The sequence below is a fragment of the Dendroctonus ponderosae genome, unplaced genomic scaffold (genome assembly GCF_020466585.1).
Source record: "Dendroctonus ponderosae isolate FM_Combo_2020 unplaced genomic scaffold, Dpon_F_20191213v2 Dpon_F_20191213_3, whole genome shotgun sequence".
Taxonomy (NCBI): Eukaryota; Metazoa; Arthropoda; class Insecta; order Coleoptera; family Curculionidae; genus Dendroctonus; species Dendroctonus ponderosae.
Genome location: NW_026018508.1, coordinates 2,241,924 through 2,267,822, shown reverse-complemented (window position 1 = coordinate 2,267,822; position 25,899 = coordinate 2,241,924). Strand labels below are relative to the sequence as shown.

General features: G+C 32.9%; 3 protein-coding genes across 6 annotated transcripts; 1 reads left to right on the top strand and 2 right to left on the bottom strand.

Annotated features, from left to right (window-relative positions):
* Positions 1–1,062: 1,062 nt before the first annotated feature.
* On the bottom strand, positions 1,063–3,596 carry LOC109533572 (protein asteroid). 3 transcript variants are annotated; one of them, XM_019898918.2, is made up of 2 exons: positions 3,184–3,596; positions 1,063–3,122 (listed from the first exon to the last, which is right to left on the bottom strand). In XM_019898918.2, exon 2 carries the CDS (start codon positions 3,035–3,037, stop codon positions 1,091–1,093), a length of 1,947 nt encoding a protein of 648 aa, XP_019754477.1. In that variant the 5' UTR covers positions 3,038–3,122; positions 3,184–3,596; the 3' UTR covers positions 1,063–1,090. The 3 variants fall into 3 exon arrangements, with proteins under 3 accessions (XP_019754477.1, XP_019754478.1, XP_019754476.1); XM_019898919.2 differs by having other exon boundaries at positions 1,063–3,081; positions 3,143–3,224; XM_019898917.2 differs by having other exon boundaries at positions 1,063–3,319.
* LOC109533574 (39S ribosomal protein L20, mitochondrial) lies at positions 3,335–5,154 on the top strand. The gene is made up of 3 exons (XM_019898920.2): positions 3,335–3,771; positions 3,878–3,988; positions 4,768–5,154. Exons 1-3 carry the CDS (start codon positions 3,685–3,687, stop codon positions 5,029–5,031), a joined length of 462 nt encoding a protein of 153 aa, XP_019754479.2. The 5' UTR covers positions 3,335–3,684; the 3' UTR covers positions 5,032–5,154.
* A 4,289-nt stretch (positions 5,155–9,443) lies between these two features.
* LOC109533568 (transcription factor glial cells missing) lies at positions 9,444–25,466 on the bottom strand. 2 transcript variants are annotated; one of them, XM_048665077.1, is made up of 6 exons: positions 25,176–25,466; positions 17,288–17,449; positions 13,873–14,075; positions 13,488–13,738; positions 10,805–10,895; positions 9,444–10,713 (listed from the first exon to the last, which is right to left on the bottom strand). In XM_048665077.1, exons 1-6 carry the CDS (start codon positions 25,184–25,186, stop codon positions 9,752–9,754), a joined length of 1,680 nt encoding a protein of 559 aa, XP_048521034.1. In that variant the 5' UTR covers positions 25,187–25,466; the 3' UTR covers positions 9,444–9,751. The 2 variants fall into 2 exon arrangements, with proteins under 2 accessions (XP_048521034.1, XP_019754470.1); XM_019898911.2 differs by having other exon boundaries at positions 13,885–14,075; positions 25,176–25,465.
* Between the last annotated feature and the right edge of the window lie 433 nt (positions 25,467–25,899).

Below are 25,899 nucleotides of genomic sequence, written 5' to 3'. Positions count from 1 at the left end.
TTTTAAACTATCTAAGATCTCTCTTAATCTTCGCATCTTTCATATTGAAAAAAAAAAACAGTTCATTTTCAAATGTTGGTTTTTTATCTCATGAGTTATTCCTGGATTTATAATATTCCGATAATCTTAAGTATTCCATTAATCATAAATGATCCCATAATCAAAAAACGTCTTTCTACACATTACAATTTTGAGGAAGGTGAGAGCGCACCTTCTACTGGTAAGCGAAATTTCATCGCTCAAAAAAAAGTATGTTCACCGCTAAATTATACATAATTTTATAAAATTTTGAAATTTACAAAGTGATCATGTTTGATCCACTACAAGTCTCAATTTATTTAAAAATATATCGTACTCTAGCTAAATGAATATTCTAGATGTACAACCTTTTTCTCAATTGTTTTGAATTGAGAGCTTGTTGTCCCCAGCCAACACCGAATGTGATAATCACGTCAAAAGACGTTGCGTAGGTCAAAATCACTAATTTCGTCAAGTCATTTAAACGTGATATTCACGGCCATACGGCACAAAGAAATTACGTTCATAAAGGACGTAAACGAACACTACAATACTTTAAAAATGCTACTTTACGCCCAACAGAAGCAAACAGTAATTTGTGAAAGAAAAACATAATTTGAAGAAATAACAAATACATCAAAATAGTACTAAATTAAATGATGATAAATTATTGGCCCAAATTTCACTGTTAGAGATATTCTCTGCAGATTCGTAAATAAGCGCCTACATTTCAACTTCATCATCACTCAGCATTATCTACTTTAATATTAAGACTATTTTTGATATGTTTCTATCAATATCTTTTTAATACCTTACTGTTAATTTATTATTATTATATCGGTTTATTGAATCTTCAATCCGAAAGGACTTCACTTCTGGTCAGTTTGGCGGGAGTACGGCCAGAAAAGAACAAACGAATCTTTTCAATACAAAATTTTAATCAACATAAGGAAGACCATAATTATTCACTAATTAAATCTTCATTGATATAATTGTAGGTACACTTTTGATGTTGTGTTTTGAGGAGGAAAAAACAAAAGAACATTTCTAGTTACAAAAATTAGTTTATTTCTTACAAACATGATAATATGGAGAATGGATTATTTGGGTCGAAAACTGATTCTGATTCCTCTTCCGAAGACTCTGGATCTCCACTTATCTCAGTATTAATTGGTTGTTTCTTCTTTTTTCTATGTTTCTTCATATGCTGGCTTTTAGTGTTTTCGCAATTAAAATTACTATCAGCTATGCTTATCAGGTACTTTATACCCTCTAACAAAGAGGGGCATTCATTTAGAAATACATTCAGATATTCCACAATATCAGTTCTCTTTCTTAAATTCGCTGTAATATTATAAATAAACGTGCCATCAAAAATCTTATGAACTTCTAACAGTGGATAAGGATTATTTAAAAGTGCATTTAAATATTTAATATGAAGAAAAATACTTTGCATTTGTGCTAACGAGTGAACTAATTCTTTATCGTAAAGTCTATAATTCATTTTCAGTTTAGAGTCCATTTGAAAGCAAGAAATAACTTTACCTAAGAAAATTAAACACTCGTCATAGACCAAATTCTCAAAATTGCTGAACGTTTGCTTAATTGACTGCTTAGCATTTGCTAAAGTTTGAGCAAATTTTTTTTCAAAAGTTTTTGTTACTCTACAAAAACCAACTTTAGGATCAATAAAGTTTAAAGTTAAGAAACAAATAAGGCAGCCATAAATTATTGCACTATCAAAACTTCCTTTAGTACAAGCATATTTGAGGGAAATAAAAAATAAGCGCCATTCAATGGAAAATGTTTGCAGTAATTGGTTGAAACTATTGTCAAAAGATATAAATTGCAACAATAGCTCTTGTCTTTTTTCCACACTTAATAACTGAATTTCTCCCAAAGAAGGTGTATCTAATGCTATTCTAGGCAAAATAACATATTTAATTCCATGTTTTCCATTTCGAAACACGATGGTTAAACCTCTACTGCAATTTGGAGTTAAAATTTGATAGACTATTTTCAATAAATCCAAACTTATTGTGTGAGAATGCTCAGCAGAACTGTTTTCCACTTGAGGCACGCAGTAATATCTACTTAAACTAATCATATCCATGAAACAAGCGGGGTATTGGCAAGCTCTATATTTTTCCTGAAATATTTTTGTCGTAATAATGTTGTCCTGAATGTCGCTGTTGAGACTTTTTACTGTGCTTTTCTCTTCTGGTTCTTCGACAGAATCCAATGTTTCATGTTCAATTCCAGACTCATCATCACTCTCAGAATCGTCGGTCTTGCTTTCAGGCTCCTCACTAATTCTCAAACGATTGAAATCTATGCAAAAATTGCTTAATGTACTTTGATCAATGTCCAAGAACTTCAATAGTTCACTATTCACTTCATTATATCCTTTCATAGCACTTTCAATCTGACTTAAAATGACCTGTCTTCTATGATTTTTAAACCTACTTAAAATAGTCCTTATTGCACTTTCAATATTTTCGTTTTGAAGCCAAACGATTACACTTTTTATTCTTTTTTGTTGATCACTTTGATTACTGCTGCACTTTTGCATTTTTAGATTCCTAAAAAATGGTGCAAACAATCGCCCATTGATATAGTCGTTTCCTAAAATCACAGCTAACAGTGGCAAATTACCTTTGTCCAAACCTCCATAAGCTTGAAGAAAATTCTCAACATGATAAATTTTACATGAAATGTACAGGTAAGGGATTTTGGTCGGTTTCGTTTTACCTTTGCGCGCGGTAACTTCCACAGTTGTAAACGGTATGTAAAGACAGCCCAATACATAGAAATCTGAATCGTAACTGATCACTGGGCAATTTAAAGCTTGAGCAATACCAGCAATCTCCATGTCTCCTTCAAACTCACATCGGGCTACTTTTAAACCCAAACTAAGCACCACGTCAACGAAGACTTCTCGAAGGAACAATGGAAAGACGGGGGCACTGCCTTCGGTCATCGCATTGAGAGATTCTGCAGCGCATATTTTGTTCTTCATGCGGCTTACCACAGTATTTAGCTTGCGTTTCTCGTAGCCACCATCTAGTATTATATACGAAGTGATATTGCATTGAGATAATGTACTGAAAAAATTGCGGATTACTTGGGCAAATTTATCGTAGTCGCCGCCAAAACAATCATTACTTTTACAGTGCCATTTGTAAAGGTTTGAAGCAAGGCTGTTTCCATCGAGGACCACATTACAGTCATGTAATTCGTGATCTTTTAAGTATAGATGGGCCCGGTTGTTTATGAATGTTGTAAGGCCTCGGATACCCATGACTTTCTATAAATACTGATGATTTGTGACTTAAATTGCCATAGTTATCTTATATGGGTTATGTGCTTAGATAATGTAGGTTATGACCCTTTATGAAAACTCTTCTCAATTTTCTGCAATCGAGAATCAAAATTGTGTAGATTTGCCATTATTTTAATGTTCATTAAGGTATTTTAATTTCTCTATGGTCTCGCCGTAACAGAAACATAATCTAGAGACCATTGGTGATAAATTACGTAACTATCGCTGAAACCATAATATAACCCTACTTTTATACACAACGTAACCTAAGCTTTTTACTACGGCATTTAAGCAATTTTTGTGTTTTTATATCGAATAGTTTAATTGAATATTACACAGCCAGAATGGTGTTCTCCAGTCTGGTAAATTATGTTCGTTCGAGAGGGCCGGACGAGTTTTGGAAAAAGCGGAGAATTTTCAAACTCGCTGCGGTGAGTGAATCAAATCTCTATTTTAAACTTTTTCTCTTATGCCTCTCTTAAATTCTATTTTTAATGCGATTTCTTCTGTGGTCATTTCCAAATAAATGAGTTTTAGCATTATATCGGGAGAAGGCGTAACTGCTACAGTATTGCGGTTCGTTCTGTGCATAGGGCATTGGCTTATGTTACCAAAGGAAGGAAGCTGAAGAAGTTGGACATGGCAGATGTAAGTCATACTTACACATACTTATAGAGAAACAAGTACTTGTCTGACTTATAAATTAATCAATATGCATACATATACATTGCATAGTTTTAACTGCGTATGCTACCACCAAAAATTCTAAAAAGCTCTGTTTTTCAATTTTTGTATAAAACTGTTAGCGCTTAATTTCTTATCGTCTGTATCCTTAGTAATGGTTGCAACCATATATAGTGTGTCCCTTGGCTGCGTTTATGGTCTCTTTTATCTGTCCTATCTCTTTTGTAGAACTTTACCAGTACTTTAATTCTGAAAATATTAATTTTCAATCAATATATTGAGATATTTTCAATGATACCTTTACTAGCAATTTTCTTACTGTTGTTTCTTGTGAAAATGTGATATTCGACCACTTTTCACTCAAATCGTTGAAATTTATTACTTTTGCATGCACTCCTAACATGTATTACAATACCGATGCTGCACCGTCAAAAATATCAAACTATTCTTGCTGTTGTAAATGTTGCTCCGTCAGTAAAATTTGTTTTATAACTCTAATTACGTACATGTACGCTGTACGTATACGTATACATTTAATTATAAGTTTAGATATTTTTGAATCACCCTGTATATTATGTGAGTGGAACAATTTTGTTTATGGACATTTGCTTTTTACACGTAAAAAACACCTACCTGAATGACCTTCTAATTTTTTCCCGAAATTTATGGAAACAAACGTTTCTCTGTAACTGAATAATAGAGATTGCCGTTTATATGTCTCTTTATATGTGATTAATTTGTAGTTATGGGTTACGAGAATTGAAGCTGCTTGTGCTCAACATAACTTAGAGTATAAGACACTACGAAACTCTTTGAATCAATCAGATATTTTGATAAATAGGAAGATACTATCTGAACTTGCTGTTTGGGAACCTCATACTTTTAAAGCTCTTACCGATATTGCAAAAAGAAGAACACTCGATGATGGACTGGCCTCGATTACAACAAGTAATTCCGAAGTGGATAGAATTATTACCAAAGGAACACTTCATGTTAATAAGCAATAGATATGATTGTGAGTAGAATTTTAGAAACTAAATAATATTTTGATCAAAAATTATGTTTGCTGTGTAACATATTGTAATATGGCATGTGAAAAAGTGAATTAAACATTGTTTAGAATGCTGTTAGTTTCGTCTCTGATTTTAAAATCACAAGATAATTTTTTAAATGTTTCTGAATATTTAATACATACAGAAATGACACTCAAAAACATTTAACTAAATACATTTTTTATTCGATCAAAATTTAAAACAACTACAAGACATTAGACGTTAATTTTCTAAAAGGGCACAGCTCGAAAGTCGCTGCTCAAAAGATCATTTTTGGCAATGTTTATCATAGTTTAATTTATTTTATACTCACCAAGTTCCTCAATTGTTTCGAATATTAAATTAGCAAAATTCTCAAACTGGAAAAAATTGAATATGCTTTTCATAATTCGGCACACTTTTTCTATTTCTGTTAGTCATTAGTGAGCCGGGCAAAGTTATTTTTGATGTTGGCCCAATTGTTGGGACTTTTGAGAGAAATTAGATATTTTAACAATCACAATTGTTATTCGCTTATATTCAAATATTCACTGTCTACCTTAGATTACCATGTCGTCGGGGAAATGAATAGTAAATAGTGTCGGCGAAATTGGTTTTGCTAAGGGTTTCTTGTTTCTTTCTACTCTAAGAACATTCCAAGCAACTATCGTTGAACAAATCATGGAGATACTCATTTAGTTACAGACATTTTTAAATTTCCACATATAATTGACGCCATTTCATTTTGTATTCTTTATACATGTGCATGTATCAGAATGTAATTTGAAATAAAGAAATGAATAAAAAAAATAATTGTTCAGCCTCGTCTGAAATTAAAAAAAAAGTCAACTTTTTTAATATGCATATTAATCCCCTGATATATCTGGACGATTTAAAGAATATTTTGTTCTTTGATAATATTTGTTGACCCTGGCTCTATGTTGTCGTCTGTTTCTTGAAGTGATTATGTCCCGCTGGGAGCAAGAGTTCAACTTTATCCTTATAGAGTATGCACGGAAAAAGATGGAGGTAAGTAACTCAATAACAATTAATTCTGCCGTTTCAAAAAGTTTTTATTTAACTTGAGTCAATATTCAAAGCAATAGTTCTGACAAATCAAGCAAGGTTACATGCGATTTTCGGTAGTAAAAGATATTGTCGTTTTTTTGTTTATCTCTTCTAAATAAATTAGCGTATATTCAACAGTTACCAGAGGATAAAATATTGCACTGCAATTTTATTTGCAACGAAACATTTATATGTTAACCTTATAATGCGGCATGTGCAACAAATTTTTCAGTTGAATGGTCACTCGTTATGAATCTGAATCAACACATAATTTTGTTGTATTGTTTGCCACAATTTATCGTATACATTATTTTACTTGTGCGGATTGTTTCAGAGGTATTAGAGCTATATTAAATGTCTTTGCTCTGTTTATTTTTTATATTCTTTTTCGTTTTCGTTGATGTTTTAAATATTTGTCGGCAATTTTACTTACATTAAGCGGAATAAGAGGAACTAAAATAATGTACAAGCTATTGTTGGTTATTTTATTATCGGAATGCGTACTTGCAGATGATTTAGTGTTGTTTGCTAAAAGCGAAACAAGGCTTAGGGTAAGAAACAGTAAGATGAATATAGAAAACTCTGAAGTAATTGCGGTGGGACAAGACGATATAGTAAAAGTTGATATATACGATGTGTAGGTGGAACAAGTGCAAAGGTCTAAATGCTCAATAGTGTAGATGCAAAGTAATGAAAATCAAGAGTAAAAAATAAGTGAAAGGATTAAGCTGAAGGCATTCAGCATTACCTTGCTTGCATTTTTGGCTCTAGGCAACAATGTAAAGGGAAAAAGGCAGTTTGCAGAACTGTCTCATGTGGAGCAGCGTAAGTTGGGTTATAACAAATACCCTCAAAAGTAAAGTCTAGACAGCAGATAAAAATGCATAGTAGTATAGATGCCAATGGAGGCACCGGAGGTCCCTGTTTCAAGCTAATGAAAATACAAAGATAAAACATCTAATATTATACCGATAAAGCTTGAGCGCCCGTGAATGTATGGAAGGTCAGAGAAAGTGATTAGGAAGTCAGAAAAAGGATCAGCGAATGCAAACATGGAAGAATACACTGCAGATATTTTACAACAGAAGAATTACGTTGAAAAAGGCAAATTAAAATGTGGGGGGGAGCAGTTTATAAATGTATATAAATAACTATAAAGACCCCAGACCCATTAAGGAACAAATGAGAATCATCATCATCATCATCATCATCATCATACTACAGCTATTCGATCCATTGTTGGAATAAGCCTCCTCAAGTTGCTTCCACCTTATGCGGTCCTCAACGTGTGACCAAACGTTTCCTGCAGTTTTGTCTATGTTATCTTTTCATCTCGATCTATTTTTTTTACCGTGACCTCAATACTGTTACTTTCTTTGTCCATCTGTAGCCCTGGATTCCTGTTATGTGCCCGGCCCAGGCTATGTGTCTTGCTGCGTCATCCATCTTTGCTTTCTGTCTTATATGTTCGTTTCTTATTTGGTCTTGTAGTCTCACTCCAAGCATAGCTATTTCCATTTTCCTTTGACATCGTTTAACCTTTTCCATTGTTGTTTTCTTTATGGTCCATGTTTCGGATGCATATGTTAGAATTGCAAGCACGCATTAATTGTATACTTTTCTCTTTAGATACTGGGGTATTTTTGTATTCAATATTTGGTTTCTAAGTATGCCAAATGCTGCCCATGCCATTTTTAATCGTCTGTCAATCTGCGCTGTTTGTGCCTCCTCTGTTAATATTATTTTCTGTCCCAGATATATGTATTCGTCTAGCATTTCTATTTGTTCGTTTTCCATTTCGACAGGTTATTAGACCTGCCGTAACACCATAGACCATTTAAACCTGCTGTAACACTGCGTTGAGTTGCGCTTCTGAGTTGATGCCGCTCTGTCAGTTGGTGAGTTAGAACTCATCGCATCGCGCCTCACTATGCCACGTCCCGAACTGTGCTTGTGGCGGAATAATTCTTGAAATCAGGACTTTTAGAGGACATTCTTAATTAATTGAAATATTGTTGGTTTATATCATCGCTCGGAAATTGAGCAACAGTTTCATTTCTAAGTGATTTCTTGGCGGTTTTTTAAATACTTTTAGAAAAACGAAACTAATTTGCTTATTAATTTTAGTTTTGGCGTTGTGCATGAATCACTGCAGCTGAGTGAAATTCAAACAAATATAAATGGCTCTAAATTTAAAATTAAATTAGTGAAAGATCGGCGCTTGGAGCATTTTTAGTTTAGTTGTTGACTTTCGTTAAGGTGGAATGTTAATCTTGCCTTTGGAAATATTGCAATGTGAACACGCACTTTCTACAAAAATGTCAACACATAAACAAACTGAATTCGAACTGCCAGGCAACAGCAGCGCAATGAATCATCGAAAGGGCAAACAATTAAATGGTTAAATAATCATGTTCATTCTGTAGTTCGGTGTCTTTTTTTCTCGAAAAGGTCTGCGAGTGTTCACTTTCCTACCGACAGTGGACGAAATCGCTTGATAATCATTTGTGTCGTGTGAATCCCGTTATTAGATGGGAAATATGGAATCATTGTGGCCCTTATGGCAAGTGCGGTAGTTTGTGAAAGTGTAGTGAACTTTTGGAGGATTCATGGGTAGAAAATGGAAGATGTGTGGCGCCAGCTTGCTAAAAGCTGGTCTGAATGATCTCTGATCTATAAATCTTCTAGCTCGAACGGCTCGATTTCAAATCAGTTTGGCTTTGGGCAGATTTCCTGCTCTATTAAACACATTTTCTTCTTTATTTTCAGATGGCACTACGCAGCTTTCGGTAAGCTTAGCATATTCATCAGCTCGTAGGGTAGATTTAGTGTCGATTGAGTTATTAGTTCTTTCAATAATTTCTTCCATTATTTCGTTATATTGGTTCACGTCCTTTCTTACTTCCCCTCTGATTTGCTTCTTTACCACTTTCAGATCTTTGTCCGTAATTTTTAGTTTTTTGTAATTTCTGCTCCGTATTAGTTTCATTCTCTCTTCTGTTATCTTACTTAGTGCTTGTTTCTTTAGTGCAACTTTAAGGATTTCCTGTGCAGTTCTTGTCAACTTATCTGTTATGTAATTATATGTATATGTTATATATAATCTGTTAAATAATTATTATCTTTGCTCTTACTATTCGATGGTTGCCTGTTTGCACCATATTCAGTACAGTTACGTCTGTGACTATGTATTTGTATTGCATGTAAATGAGAATAAGATTTTTTAAATCAGTAGAAACCAAGTTTTTAATTATTCCCGGACAGTATTCAATAATGCATTCTAAATTTCACAATTTGAAGTGGAAATAAAACTTGAGTAAAAATGTATAAATCGTATGTATTTATATACATAGGTATATTTGCAGCAAAATTATTCGCTGATCACGCTTCTACATTAAAACAAAGATCATTGAAAGCATTCTTATTACATAAGGCACTATATCAAGAAATTCTTGAAGATTTACAACTTTACATTACAATAAAATAGTTTAAGTATGGCGTTTTGTGTAAAATCATAAATAAAAGTCCAAATTAAACATTTTGTCAATTGTGTTGGAAACTAATTACAGTTGAACTTCCTACTGAGCCTTATATACAAAACGGTATCTATTTACAAAAAAATATCACATTAGTGGTTGGTAACATTATCATAGTTTTGCCCACTATAATCTACTAAGCTATCACTAAAACTAGAGCTAGTAATTCTAAAGTCCAAGTCACTGAATACATTACAATTTTCACTGGGATGATTCACTTTATTGTCAAATACATTCAAAAAATTTGTATAGTCACTATATTGATTCAAATCTACGAATTCTTGGTAGTTGGGTTTCATAGCTTTTTGGGGGTTTTGAAAATGCTGAAAGTTTTGTTGAAAATTCTCTGAATTGTTGAAATATGTGGGTAGTTTTGTGTCAGAAATATGCAAATCAAAATGAGGATTTTCTGTTTTGAATTCCGTAATGTCCATTAACGCATCATCATAAACGGCACTTGATGATGGCTTTGAATGTAGAACTGTTTGGTTATAGTTTGCCGAATCCAGTTTCGGCTGATTAGAATAAAAATTCTGATCCAAAGGGCACACCGAATTGTTATTTAGTATTTTAGGAACATCAGGACTTTGACTAACATTATATCTACTGTTCGAACTGGTATTGGAGTCATCATTTAGGAAATTAACATTGGTTTGTGGCCAATAATCTTCAGTCTTTAGTCCTCTCTGTATAGTTCCACTTCCCAAGTCAAGTAGAGTTGGGGGTGATCGTGTTAGATCGTTTATACCGCCTCTAACGTCAGTGCTTCCTTGAACATACACGTAATCCGGCTTAATAGGTTGATCTAATTGGAAAATTTCCTCAGGTTGGAACAAATCAGCAGGTATGTTGCTAAAGTCATAGGCAGCACTTTCCAGATTTACCATTTCACTAGGATACGCTTGTGCATGTGCAGGTTCTTGCGTCCAATAACTATTCAAATGCTGCGGTTCTGGTTGGTAAGTCTGAGGGGAAGTTGGAAAATGTTGCACGGGCGTTGATATTGATGGCTGATACATACAAACACACTCGAAAGGTGGACACGAACAATAGCCTGCAAATAATGTTATACTTTAGCACATAAGTACATTTTTTTATTAAACGTTTTTTTTATCCAAGATTTTTTGTATTTAGTTAATATTTACCTTTCTCCGGGGCGGTTAAAGATGTGTTGCTTGTTCTCATTACTTGATTAACATCCTTGCAAGGTCGCTTTGGGTCTCTCAGTGACATTAGCTGCAAAAAATACATTTCGTAATTCCTGAACTTGAGAGTACCTAAGTAAATCGATTACGTTCAAAAGTTGAGAATTTTCAAATATGTGTATTAACTTTATAAAATATTGTATAAAGTATGAATTTTATTTTATATATTTTTGCAATGAAACTGCTCTATTCCTCCACGAATACACTTAAATCGTCGAAATCGAATCAGTTATGCTGTGCAAAAGTCACCAGGTACGAACCAAGGTGATTAAAATATGATTGATATACAGGGTTATTTTTAAGTTGACTGTTTCGTTTTAACAATATCTTTATTTGCCACTTTTCCGAAAAATCTAAATTAACGAAAATTTGGGGTTTTAAAATTTAAAATTATAAGAAACACTAGAATTTGTGCGAAGTGTTTAAGTAGATCACCTTTTATCCAGTTGATTTCTTCGCGTGTGGTTACCAGAAATATTTCGTTTTTATGACTCTGGTAGAAACAATAGAGTGTTTTCCGCATAAGATAAGTTTACAGGTCAATCAGAGAGTCAGAGGCCAACGAGTTTCTAGACAGGGCGGGATGACCGACCAGTGCGAATGGTGATCATCTTCCAAATATATTTAAGTCACAATGTGCTTAGAATCATTGTTAGATCATTTCAAATTTTAACACCCTGTTTAGTGATGGGGACTATAGAATTATTAGTTAGTTGTAATTCATTCGAATTATTCGAAAGCAATGTTGTGAAAACCATCGAATTAAAACTATCGAATTATTCGATAGTGTTAAGTAGTTAATAAGATATTTTGAAATCTAATTCATTTGAGTTGTTCTATAGCAGTGTTTTATTCATTTGTTTTATAATTAACGACTAATCTAGCAAACAAGCTACAAAAATGTGTAATCATAAAAACAGTAAAAATTTTTTTTTTTTTAGTTTATTTTAAATTGTATTTTTTTTATCATTAACTATTTTTTGTCAAAATGGACTCATCACTTTCAAAGAAAACGGTTGATATCGAGTCCAAGGTTTTAAAGTTTGTAATTTATAACTGTCCTACACTGCACTAGATAGCGATGACTATTCAATGAATGAATTCATTCGAATGATTTTATTCGATAGTCGGAATAATGCGATAGTGCCCATCATTAACCCTGTTCCTTCGCTACTTTTCATTTTTGCGAAAAGTTGTAAGTAGAAATAACTTTATAAATCTGAAACTAAAGTTAATTCGCTATAAATACAAGGTCACTTGTTAAATGACACAAAAATCAAGGCAAAAAGATATATTTTGGGTGTTTTATTTAAAAAATATCGAAATGCAGTTAAGTGGCGTACATTTTTTTGTTAATCATGTGTGATTAAGGTCTCCCAACCTGGCTCCTATGGACTTAATGTTAGGACCGGATCAGATGTTTATTACAACAAAAAATAACATAATAAATTGAAAAAATCACAAACAAACATATTTTAATTTTTATATTTAAAAATATATGCCAAGGCTTAAAGTAGCAACAACGCTACACATTGAAACTGATGATGGTGGAAAACACCGAAACGTTTTTTAATTGATAAATAGACAATAAATGACTGAAGCCCATTAATTGATTTTGATTTGGAATTGAAACACAGTCAGGAAAGTATGTACAATAATTGATAGTGTTTCGATTGTCTTTTGCATATAATTTACAACGTGTTGAAAAACTCGGAGTAACATCTCGCATATTCTGAGCAGTTATTTTAAACACTTTTACTTTGGGAGCAATAAACTCTCAAAAAATAAAATAAAATAATTGGTTGATTATGATAAATAGAAGTGCTTTGTGCTTGATCGGTTAATCAAAATACCAATCAGTTGAAAAAGAATGTCAAATGACTCAAATGGGGGAGACGATCGTTAAATGATCGATTTATTGCGTTATTTTTACGTTGAAGTACGCATATTATATATAGATAGATATAGCTAAATATTAAGGTAAGTTGAAATTGTTATCTAAATTTATCAAATATTTTGCGAGCCATAAAGATGAAATAGAAACAGGCCATGTATTGAAACGCTAGTTTTATTATTTAATATGAAGATGAAAGTTTCATTAGAATTATGGTTTTATGCGGATAAGTAATTGCGGAGAACTTGAATAAGCAATAGCTTACATTTTAAAATAGTTATCCGATTGAACGACTTCTGATTTCATCGTTTGCATACTAAATGATATTACAAATAAGGTATTTAACATCCTACGTAGTATTCATTTTTCTCACGGAAATTTCTCCTTTGTTTCCCGCTATATCGTTCCGGCATCTTGCTTTCCGCATTCGATTTCTATCTCCAATTATAATATGCCGCATTTCGAAAAATCTCAACTTAATCAGAATTCAAGACTTATCCGATTATTGCATCAATCGTATTGTTAGTTGTTGCCCCGCCTTGGGTCATATCTCTGCCCAGTGTCGAGATATCGAGAAAGTATCCTACTCTGTTATTAGTTGAATACATATTGTAATTATGGTTTTTCATTGGGTATCTAAGTGAGAGTATCTTTTTCTACTGGCAAATTACCATTTTGTGAGGATCACATAAGGTTGTAGGTAATGTTTGGGAAAAGGGGTATGCGTACCTTGTTTCCTAAAGCAGCCTCTTTGGCTAATAGCACAGCCAGCCCTCGAACTCTCCTTCCGCTTCCTAGGGACCTTCTGGCTTCACTTGTACTTTTGGCTTCGGGCCGTGGGTGATCGTGAACTCCTTTGGCTTGAAAAAATATGGCATGCTCTGTATGCCTCCAGAAATGCGTTACCGGATAACCACAGTGCCCTCTGCAGGCAAGGATTTCTAAACGACCGGTACATTGACGATTCGGACACGGCTTTCCTTAAATTAAAGAAAGGACATTTAGTTGATTTATTTTTCAAATTTATTGAGAGAAAAATTTGTTAAATCATATATAGTTTAGTGGGGTGTGTTATAGTCATAACAGTTTTAGTGGGGTAAGTAACCGAACTTACCATTGTCCTTACCTTGCTGTTTCTTCCTGGCTTTATCACAGATAGCAGGTCTTAAGTGAACTTTCTCTCCATTTGGTAAGGTGCATCTCAATGAGCAAACAAGCACCCCCAAGCAGCTCTTTTTGAGAATATGGACGTTGTGGTTGTTTGTATTGCGCATTGCCCAACCCGAAGAATGACGTTTGGCCTCCTCATTATCAGCTCTAAGTAGATAAATGACTGATCAGACATATGAAAACGTTATTTCAAATTTAGAGCGATTTTTATATACAGGATGATTTTCAAAAAATGACCAAAAATTCACTGACATAATGTTTGGGCAAAAATATTGCGTTTCAGGCAAATTTGTCTTATCCGAAAGTTAATAGATTGCGAGATCCAGAGTGTCAAAGTGTAAATAAAAATTTCCCTTTTTTTGAATAGATTTTTAACCAGTTTTACTAGAAACACAAAAAATTGTGTTTTGGGTTTTTTTTTGACATCGGCAAATCCAAATTCCCTATTGGTTGGCTTGTAGTTTCTAGAGGGCGCTAGCTGCAATAGTCTGGAGCCATTTAAGACATCAAAACTTTTTTGGGGTTGCAAATATCGTCATACGGTTGGTAAAATAACATTCAATGATACAATTTTTAAACAAAAAAGTGTACTTGTTCGAAGTCGATATCTCTCACCGTTTCCGAGATATTTTACATTGAAACATATAGTGGTTTTTTGAACTAATTGGATATCTATCTCAAATTGGATATCTAAATAAAACAATTTTTTTGCGTAAATTTTCTATTAAACAAAACTTACGAAACATTAGACAGTATTTATTTAGGCACGTTCAGAACTACTTTAAAGTAATATAAGTCAATTTACGACAATATTAGGAATGTAGTTTGAGCTAGTTAAAAAAATGACTAGATGTTTCAATGTGAAATATCTCGAAAACGGTGACAGATATCGACTTGAATCAAGTACACATTTTTAGTTACGAAAATTTTGGGGAACCGGATATTACCCACAGAAAATCGATATATTAAATCCCAAAAAAGTTCTGATGTTTTAAATGACTCATACATACTATTGCAGCTGGCGCCCTCTAGAAACTACAAGGCACCCATTAGAAAAATCTAAAAATCCCCCAACACTGGTTAAAAATCTATTCAGAAAAAACGCAACTTTTATTTACACTTTAACACTATGTATCTCGGAATCTATTAACTTTCGGATAAGATAAATTTGCTTGAAACGCAATATTTTTGCCTAAACAATGTGCCAGTAAATTTTTGGACATTAGTTGAGGACCAACCTATATAATCAGGGTCTATAATTTTTTGGATATTTTGAATACGATTTGAATACGATGTCGAATAAATTATCAAACTTGCTGGAATTTTACGCCCATTAGAACCATAACAAGGAATTAACAATTACAATTACTTTATTCTGTATATGTTTTCCAAGGTTCAGCTTCCAGAGCGAAGCCAGTGCTGAAGTTTGCCTTAAATAAATCGAGTTTATGAATAATTGTTGCCAAATGGCTGAGGATTTTTAAACCAATTTCTCCAGCCGATAACTGCCAACGAGGGAACACATTTTGCAATAAAAACAATTTTGTTTGCTTTGTAAGTCGCGTTGTAGGAACACGGTAATGAATGTTTTTAAGGACAAAAAAGGACGCCACTGCTTTCTCATAAAATAAAAATTAGTTTCTCATCAACGAAAACTAGAACATCAGGAAAACGTAAGTTTCATCTAACGTAAAATCACTCTTTTTTTAAATGCTTTTCATTAAAGATATTCATTTTTGTGGCGGATTTTGCGATGAAAATGCAGACACGAATAATTTCAGATGCTTGTGTCTGCATTAGAAGACATACGAATGTTCGTAACGTTGACTTACGTGCTAATGACCGTCCAAATAAAAATCAGAATACTTTGCACTATTGATAACAATCCGATGTTGAGCTGGCACAGAGCGGATCAGCAACTAGGAATTTCTTAAAGGAAGTCTTAAATATTCGAGCACTACTTACTAGATGTCCATAAGCAAGGATAAAACCTACCACCCGTGCAAGATTTACATCCAGGGGATGCTGAGAAACGAATGAAGTTTTGCCATTGGCTTGTAAAATCTAGTGAAGTAGCGCGTTACCATAATCTAAATGTTTGGGTACATTAACTTTATCCACGGTCATTTCAAAATGAATTTTCAGTCAACATTTCATCGGCTAGGAAGGAATGAAATAAACAATAGGAAATTCAATGAAATTGAACTAGTGGCCACCCAGATAACCGGATTTTAATCCACTGGATGTATGAAAGACAGAGTCTATTCTACTCCAATTTTAACCAGGGATGAATTAGATTTATGGACTCAGCAAGCCTGCAATGATGAGCAATTTCTTTAATTTCTGTTGTTTCATTCAGTTCTTCAGTTTCATTAAATGATTATCAATATTTCATATTTTTTACTTGAAAACGCTGAGTTGTACAAGTCAATTCACAGAAAACCTTTTTATTTCAAACCGCATGAAGATTCCAGAAGTGATTTTTATTCTATGAAATACAAATTGTTTAAAGAGTGTGAGTGCGGACGCCACTGACAAAACAAAAATGTAGTTTTATTGCAAAATGTGCTCCTTCTTTCGGGAGTGATAACAGCCCTTTGGCAACATTCATACGTTCGATTTATATTTAAACACCTTCCATTTCCTTGACGAAGCATTTCACGGATATATTTGATAATGAAGTCATATTGTTTTTCATTCTCAAGCGTTTCCTGAAGTTTATGTTCTGGAAACTGGACAATACTGCCCGGAGCATGTTAAAATCGTACTAATCGTTTTAATTCAATCAATATTTTTTATTCATTATTCGCTTTCATATATCTTCCTCTTGAACCTCTGAACAGTGTTCTCATAAAACAAACTCGAAAACATTAACTCGGAATACATTTTACGAGTTTTACGAGTTAGTTTTAGCGAGTTTTACACGAAGAAATTTAATTTTAAAGCTTCTTCCAATCGAAGCAAAAATGGCAATCAGAAGTCGGACATATTCGGAAACATTTCCAAATACCTTTATGACGAGGTAAGAAGCCCGGCATTTAACCACATTTACCAGAAGAAATCCCTGTCGTTATTGACTTCTTATTATTGCTTTATTTTGGTTGAGAGCTATTCGCTAGTAATTATTTACATGACTACTTTGATTATTGTAAATTTTACTTTTTCCTATTAGTAAGTTTTTTTTCATGAATCAATTTCTAGGAAAAACTCATAATTCAATTGCTTCCCAATTTTAGTTGATGTAAAACATGCATCTAATTCAATCATATCTATCTACATACGATAATAATAAGAAGGGTCGCAATTTCTTCAAAATTTTATAAACTGTGGGAATAACTTAAAAAAATATGTGTTTTTACCTATAAACGAGCCTGCAATGACCGTCTGCCCATTCGGAAAATGGATCAAACTCATGTATTCTTGGTACGGCACTGTCGTTGATATCCCAATCCCCATGTCCGCCGCCGCTGGTTGCGTAACCTGCCCGGCAAGACATGCCAGGGGAAATCGAGGGAGTATGCCTAGAAAAACAAGAAAATTTAGTGGTAGGACCAATCTAATTGAAGCTTCCAATTAATAGAACACTTTGTTCTATTATGCTATAATTCATGCATTTCAAATATGTAATACATAGTAAAAATGGAGATTTTTCAATTTCTCAATAATATATTCATGCCCTCCCTGCCGGTGTCCGTGGCCAGGCTTATCTTTTATACGGATTTCTCGTCGCCCGATTGTTATCTGGCGAAGGCAATTAATCAGAAGAGATAATTACAGCTTGAACCGCGACAACTCTAATGAATTACAATTGTTTAATGTCGATAACGCCCCGGGTCTTCTTCAATCTGTTATTCACCATTTTACTCTTTCACTCTATGGACGATTGAGCTCTTCGAATGATATTTAAGAGAAGTTGCGATTGCCCATGAACGTACCGCTTTCGAAAGCAATAATTGTATGTAAGTACAATTTTACTCTGTACTCACAATAAATTTATTTTACGTTATCTGGATGAACGTTTCAACTATCTAGCTTTCACACTTTACTCAATAGTTTAAAAAGCCTTTAGCGATCAGCGTACATTAGAAAATGTTATTTCTAAAATAGACATAAGAATATTTATTTCGATTAATTAAGTTACTTAAATGGTCAGTGGGTAAGTATTTAAAAAGGTAAACATTCCTCTTAGTATTTAGTACCGCGGACATTGCGTGTTATCCAAGTAAAATGGTATTGAATGGTATATCAGTTTGCCTTCGATTTTACGAATACCTACGTATTGAATTTGAATTACATTTTCTGATTTATTTTGAGTCAATTTTGAATTAAGCAGCGAAAGAAGAAAATACGTTATTAACCCGATTGTTAAACCTACATTAAACATGAAAATAATTGTGATTTTTTTTATGCTCTGTTCTTAGTTCATTATTAAAAACTGCATTGTTTACTTATTAGATTAACTAAAAGAAACGTTTCTAAGTACCAGTTTTTATCATCAAAAAATATATGTTTGCATACCTGGTAGGTTTGTATCTGATATACAGCCTTAACTTTTTTAAATTTTCGCCCATATCAAATAATAAATATTACTACTAAATTTCTTTTGGCAAAATAGTTTGTTAGAAGCTTAGTTTTTTATTTTAAAATATTATTAGGCCGCTAAATTGATTTTTAATAATAATATGTTTATCCAAAATAAATTAATATTTAAAACTATACGATAAGAGTCGACATAATTGTTATAAAGTCATTTTAGCAATGTTGACATAAACATTTGATATGTTTTATACACACTTTGAATGCAAATAAAAATAAATTTATTAATTAAGCTGTTGTGACTAACATCCTAGAAATGGAATAATATGAAAATGGTACTACTGCATACATAGTGTTTACGATGCACCGAGATGATATACAAGATGTATTAACTGGCTGTAAGGCAGGATATTTACCCAACAATAATATTAACTCTAAAAGATTATTTTACTTAAGTTATTGCAATTGGCAAGGGTCTCATTTAAAAATTATTCTCAGTAATAAAACTACAGACCATTTAAAAAGTAAAAAAAAACTATATTTTCATCAAACTCGTCATTTTACCACTCAAAATCTTCCTAACAAATGGAAATCAAACAGCCCTTCTGTTTAATTAACACACTTTTTAGAATGTTTTTAAGTTCTTTAATTGTATATTTAAACTCGTCTATAATTAAATACAGACGGTTGTTGTATACAATGCAATGCATTGATTCAGAAAAATCGGCAATTTTTTGGGGGGGTTAGAACAAAAGTATAATATTTAATGTTACAATAAAAAAAATTAACATTTTATTTAATAAAATGATTGCACAATCATGATGCAAAAGAAAAAATAAACTAGTGACAATTAATTGATATTTAGGTTAAAAAATACGATATTATTCAGTGCGCTAGTGCCTAGCAGATTTTTATTCATATGATAGTTACACACCTAAACATTAATATGATATAATAAAAACATGCATTTTGAATGAAATGTAGATATCTTTTTCTTCCGGTTTCTATATCTACTTATTAAAGAAGGGTTAATTGTATGAAAACGCTATCGATAGTTCAGATCAGTGCTTTTTTCCTAGATATTCATCAAATCTCCAGAAAGTTTTAGGAAATAATACCAATTTTTCTCATTTTCAACTGCTTCAGGTTTGAGACAATATTTGTAGGAGACTAGACCATGTGATGTGATGTGATAATGATTACCCGTTTTAATTAAATTAATGTTGCAATCAGTTATATTTTTAATTCAGTATATAACGCAGTGGTTAATCGGTTTTCATTCAATCTTTTGCCCATACTAAGAGGCGTAGCTAGGTACTAGTTGAATTTTTGAAATCGAATGATACTGCAAATTTTTTCTATTTTTTAAAGTAACACTCTATTTAAGCCATGTCTATCAAGTTTAGTAAATGCCTATTGGGAAAGACTATCAGAACCAGCTTCGTCTTTTCGTGATTGGTTGTTGTGGCTGATTGAAAAATGTACATAGGTTTTCAATCAAGCATAGTAAGTATTTTAAGCATTTATGGCTCTTTAAGGACGAAACATTGCCAAAGTTTGCAATTATTCAAAAAGCAGCTCTCCAAAAACTGCACTTAATAACTTATATTCATAAGGAGCAAAACCCTGCAATTTTGTTTGAAAATATGTTGTTTTTGACACATACATTTGAGGCTTATTAGAGAACTAAAGACTACATGAATCTGAAGAAAAATAAGTATTCCATCCAAATGTTTTTGACAACAATTAGCTCTGAAAACTCAATTTTACCAAAAAATATTACACTGGTCGTTTCCTATTTTGTTTGAAAAAACATTATTAGTTTTGGCAACGGTTGGTGACGAAATTTTGGAAAGCATCAAAATAATAGCGGACACACAAATAACTAATTTAATTTTGTGCACATAACGAGCTGAGAATCAATAACACAGAAGATAAAAATCAACCACAGATTACATCATCACAAACCATAATATTCCCCTCTCGAAAATATTAGATGTAAACGCTTTAAGTTCAGCAAATAGAGGAACCACTCACAGGCTGGGATTAGCTAAATTAAGGAGATGTGTTCAAAGAAAACGGAAAAATAAACCAGAAATAATTGAAAAACTTAATATAGAGGCCATCAGCGACGTTACCACAAAATACTACCTGCCGACAACGATTAAAGGAGAAAATCATTGAAAATAAAATTTAGAATGACGATGATGTTGAGACTGCGTGGAGGAAACTTAGGAACAACATAACGGCAGCTGTAGAAGAAGCGCTAGGTAAACGCAGAATAAACAGAAATGGAAAGACCAACACGAAGCCATGGCTTACCGAAGATATCAAAATCCTTTCAGCAGAGAAAATATAGGCTTACATTTACCCAGCCCAGTCCCAGCTAGGAAGTACTATCACATAAGACAAATACAAAATTGTGAGAAACAGAGTGAGCAAATAAATTCAGGCAATCGAAAGAAGATTCTGGGAGAAATATTCAATAAACCTGGAGCATGATCTATTGAATATTTCTAATTAAATAAAAATGAATGAAAAATGAAACAATATGACAATGATGCCGGAACAGTCGAAACAAAACATCACAATCCCAATTTTCAGAAAAAGAGAAAAAATGGACCCACAGAATTATAGAGAATTATATTCCCCCCCTTCAAAGATATTCACAAAAATCGTAGCAGAATAAATTATACAGACTGGCATCAGTGAAGAACAACACGGGTTTCGACAAAACAGATCAACCGTAGATGCAATATTCAATTTAAGACAAATAGTGGAGAAATCCATTAGAATAGCAAAATTTCCCTTATGTGCTTTTTCGACCTAACGCAAGCCTTTGATAGGGTTCGATTTTGAGCCACTTTCTGAAACAGAGATTCGAATCCCAAAGCAATGCATATCATTAAAAAAATGAACATTGGAAATACCACCTTTATAAAAACAAAAAACGCTTCCCAACTAGGTACCAGTCTCAACGAGCCCAATACTCTTTAATATCTTAATGGATAAAATGAGCATGGCAGTAAAACGCGCGGGGAAAGGATATAAATTGGGCATGAAAGAATTTAAAATAATTTGATACGCTGACGACGCGGTGATAATAACGAAAGATGAGGACAATCTGCAGAAACTACTTTATGAATTCGAAAGAGCTGCAAAGGAATTAAACATGATGATCAAGTCACATCAAAATCACTAACAATCTTAAGGAACCGAGAAGGTGGAAGTCAGCTATCTACAATAAAAGTGTAGTACAGATCATGTCTTTCAAATATCTAAGCTTTAATATCACAAGTAATAGAAACCTTAAAGAAGAAGTCCGAACACAAACAATAGCACCGGCTAGGCTATCAGGGTATCTTCGGGACATAATATGGAGAAATAAACATATGAGTACTGAAGGCAAAACGCGAATTTACAAGATGTGTGTAAGACCTATTATGACCTATGCAACAGAAACACGAGTCGAAATAGCCGCTACTAAACAACTGCTAGGAACAATCGAAATGAAGCCGCTAAGATCAATTACGGGCGAAACGTTTAGAGACAAAGTGAGAAGCAGCCACATTAAAGCACAATGATGTGACATTCCAGACATTGTAAGATGGTCCAGAATAAGAAGACGAGCAAGACCACGTTGACGGAATGAATGATAATCGACTACCCAAAATTGCAAAAAAGGCGAAACCAATCAACCGTAGACCTCCAGGAAGATCCCCAAACGATGGTTCGATAGCCTGACATCGGAGTCACAACTTCGGCTACAGCTTTGAAAAAAAACAAGACATTGCCTTAAATWAAGAAGAAGAAGATTAATTTTGAGACTTCTTTTAGAGGGTGATTCACTATCAAAATGATTCTAACTACTGCTCTGTTATTTCCAACTGTTCAAACCTAAATTCTTTGCTCTTTTAAGGGGCAAAGGGTTGCTCAATTCGAATATTTTTTTCTAAGAGGAAACGTTTTTTGAGATGTTAAATTCGACGAGATATTGGATGAAAATCATGATTTAGATTTACTAGAATGAATGCAATTTTTAATATTTTAATGGCCGAAAAGCATGATGATTTAGGCTTTGGACTCTTAATAGACAAAATCCTATTTCTACTTTCATCAATATACTCGCGGAAATGGTTGAATTCTACAATAAAACTTTGTTTGTTTTTGAAATTTTCAGAAGTTTCACCTCTATAAAGTTACCTACAGTAAGTAGATAGATACAAACTAAGGGTAAGTAGTAAGATAAGTGGACAATATTTTGCTGATAATATAAATACATACCTACATAACGATAGTGATATTAATAGACAATATTAAACTTTCTTTAATTGTTTTTGACCTGCAATATCATATTTCAATAATTGTAATATGAGTAGGTACCAATAAAACTACTATGGCACTTTAAAGTAGGCAGACTTTTTTATTCAAAATGTTAATGATGCGATTCTCTTAGTTAAAAGATTCCTGTTGGTATCAATGTCACAGAAACAGTCGAAATGTAGATAGTAACCGCATTTTATTGCTGTGATAAAGTTATATGTGATGATTCAAAAAAAACCGTTACTCTGATATTCAAAAGAAAGCTATATCCTTTAAAAATAATCTTGAAGTCAATAATGTGTCCCTCAAAGGACCAAATTTAGGTACTTTTAATTTATTGTGATCTGATGTCTCCAAACTGCATGCAGACATTTAAAGCTTCCCGCATTATGATTCCATATGGTGCATACAGGGATACCTAAAGTTATTGAGGTAACTGCACTATAAAACAAAACTTCAGTTGATTTTTTAGTTTTCTCGTCAATACATGGGATATAGTTTTATTTAGTTAAGCGAATAAAAAAGAAATTTAATTTTTAAAATGGGTCGAATGAGAAAATTTTAAAGATATTAGTTTGAAAATGGGGAAACATTAAACGTATTATTAGACAATAGAAATTATATTGAAAACTTATTTTGTTTAAACTATTTCAATGTATGCAATTATCTAATCCGCCAGATTTAGAGCGAGTTTGAGCGAGCAGAGACTGTCATCTTCTTGAGAGCTTGTCTGCGTTTAAATATAATCAGCATTCGCTTAAATATTTTAATATGGACTTATTGATGATGATTAATTGTTATTTTGTTGTTTGTTTTCACTTCTATCGCTTTTCGACTATTTATAAGCATTCTATAATATTTTCCTGCTACGCCACTGGCTGTTCAATAAAATAAAGAGGCATCCTACCGTAACGCGTAGGTGACGATGTCCGACAGTTACGATTACCCCTAGAATTAACTGACGGATAACTTTAGGCTATTTCAAGTGGTTTCTGTTATTTACGTTGGCTTTACCAGGCCTTGACATTCAATATTTTGATTAATTAGAGCTTATTGTATATTTATAATCAGTTCCTAAAAATATAATTATATTTTGTTTCTTTTTTACAGTTTGTTGGATTGTGATATAATTAAATTTTGGTACTAAAAGTCAAGTAAGAGTTAAGTTATGTTACTTAGCACTGAGAATGCATTAATTTATTAAGCAAAGCTGATCTTTGACAGTCCAAGAAATATATTTAAACAGTAAATGTGTAATCATAGGTATATCGTTATATTGAGAGCAAATATAGAGAATTTAATAGACGAGAATGGATCATTATCCAATCACAAAAAAACATAATTTAAAATGTCGTTTTATGTAGATATACTTTCACATTTTTTTAAGTTATTTTTGGAAAAGTACAGGGTGAGAATTACATAAGATTTATGATTTTTTAACCTTTGTATTCTTAGACTTCAATTTTCTCGCCGCTTTCCGATTTGAAATGAAGCTCTTATTGTAAATTCTGTTCCATTTGGTTGATATTATGTTGGGATTGTAGAAGCAAAACACTTCAAAATTGCAGTTTTATAATACCACATTTAATTTCAATAATTTTTCATGCAAGAAAATGTTAATGTTTTGTTCTATTTCTCTTTATGATAATCTAGGTAAACACGTTTACTCTTTTCAAGATTGCAGTCTTCATTGATTGCTAGCTTGATTTAAAATAGTGTAGTGAAATTGTTCAGACATTTTTATTCTTAAGTTTTTGAAACATATAAAAATGTAAAAAATCTATTTACAGAGTAGTCTTAAAACTTTAGCGCACTCTATACCATTATATTTTATTATATGGAAGGCATAAAATATATACCTGCTTTTTGCAGTTGTCTTGAATTGTAACATACTTTCAAATTAATAAAAAGCTAATGTTATAATATAATAAAAATTAATAGATAATTTGATAAAAGCAGAAGTGAACAAAACTTGTACATAAATAAATAAAACTTTGCTGTTACTAGTTTTATGATACTTAATCGACTTGTAATGAAAAATATAATGTACGTACAACTCATCATCAATCATACCTATACCTATTTGTATATGACATATTCCGACACAAAAATAGAGTATCGTGAATATTTAATCCAAAAATTAATCAGTTTAGGTTTTAACTGGGCCTTAGGTATGCTTTAAGGCATTGAAAATAATTACATAAATAATTTACAAGACAATCATGGAAAATGAGCAAATGAATCCTACGAAACCAGAACCCCAGAACAACTTCCAAAATCCAAATGACGCAGATATTTTGCATGAGCGGGAAATCTTTGAATATTCAATTTATAGTTGGGAAGGTAAACATTCAACTCCCTAAGTAAAGTATCACTCTTCATACTTACAGAATTACCATATCTCCCAGCAGCCCGAAGATAAGTGTATGTTTCCAATTTCGGCTCTATAAATTCATTCAAATGTTTGGCAATCTGCTTTGTTAAATTTAATTCGCTAGTGTTAAACAACAAAAAAGTACATATCAAAACACTGTTCGTCTTCACGCACAGAAACTCGCACGCAAACTATTCACTGGCAAACCTTCCCTAATAACCGCTACCTAGCAAATTCTAAGCCTAACTGTTCCTCACTGCCTCTTCTAGGTCTCGTTAACCGTTGCTGAAACAATTACCACTCGCCTAGAGTGCTCCGCCCTATTTTCCCCTTCTTTGCGGTTTCTAACGTTGCGCTCACCAATAGAAAGGTCCGCATTGCACGGATACACCCTCGCTATTTTCAGTTATTAGACGAGTTCACATCGGAAGTAAGTTTGATTGGTTTACAGCAGTTGGGGCACTGAAATTTTGGGGAATTCAGGGGCAGACGTGCTTGTTATTGGTGATTGCTGCCGATTTATTGATTAGTCATTGTGTTGACTTTTATTTATCTGGTGCAATTTTTAGCAGCGTTAAGGAAGTGACAATATTGAAGCGTCTTATTTTAATTCGGGAAATTGGTATTAGGTTTCTATATAATTTTCAACAGATTGGAGCTGTATAGCTTAATTACAGACAGAAAAGTTAAATATCGCCATTAGTGACTAGCCATATTTTTTAATTAATTAGTGTGATT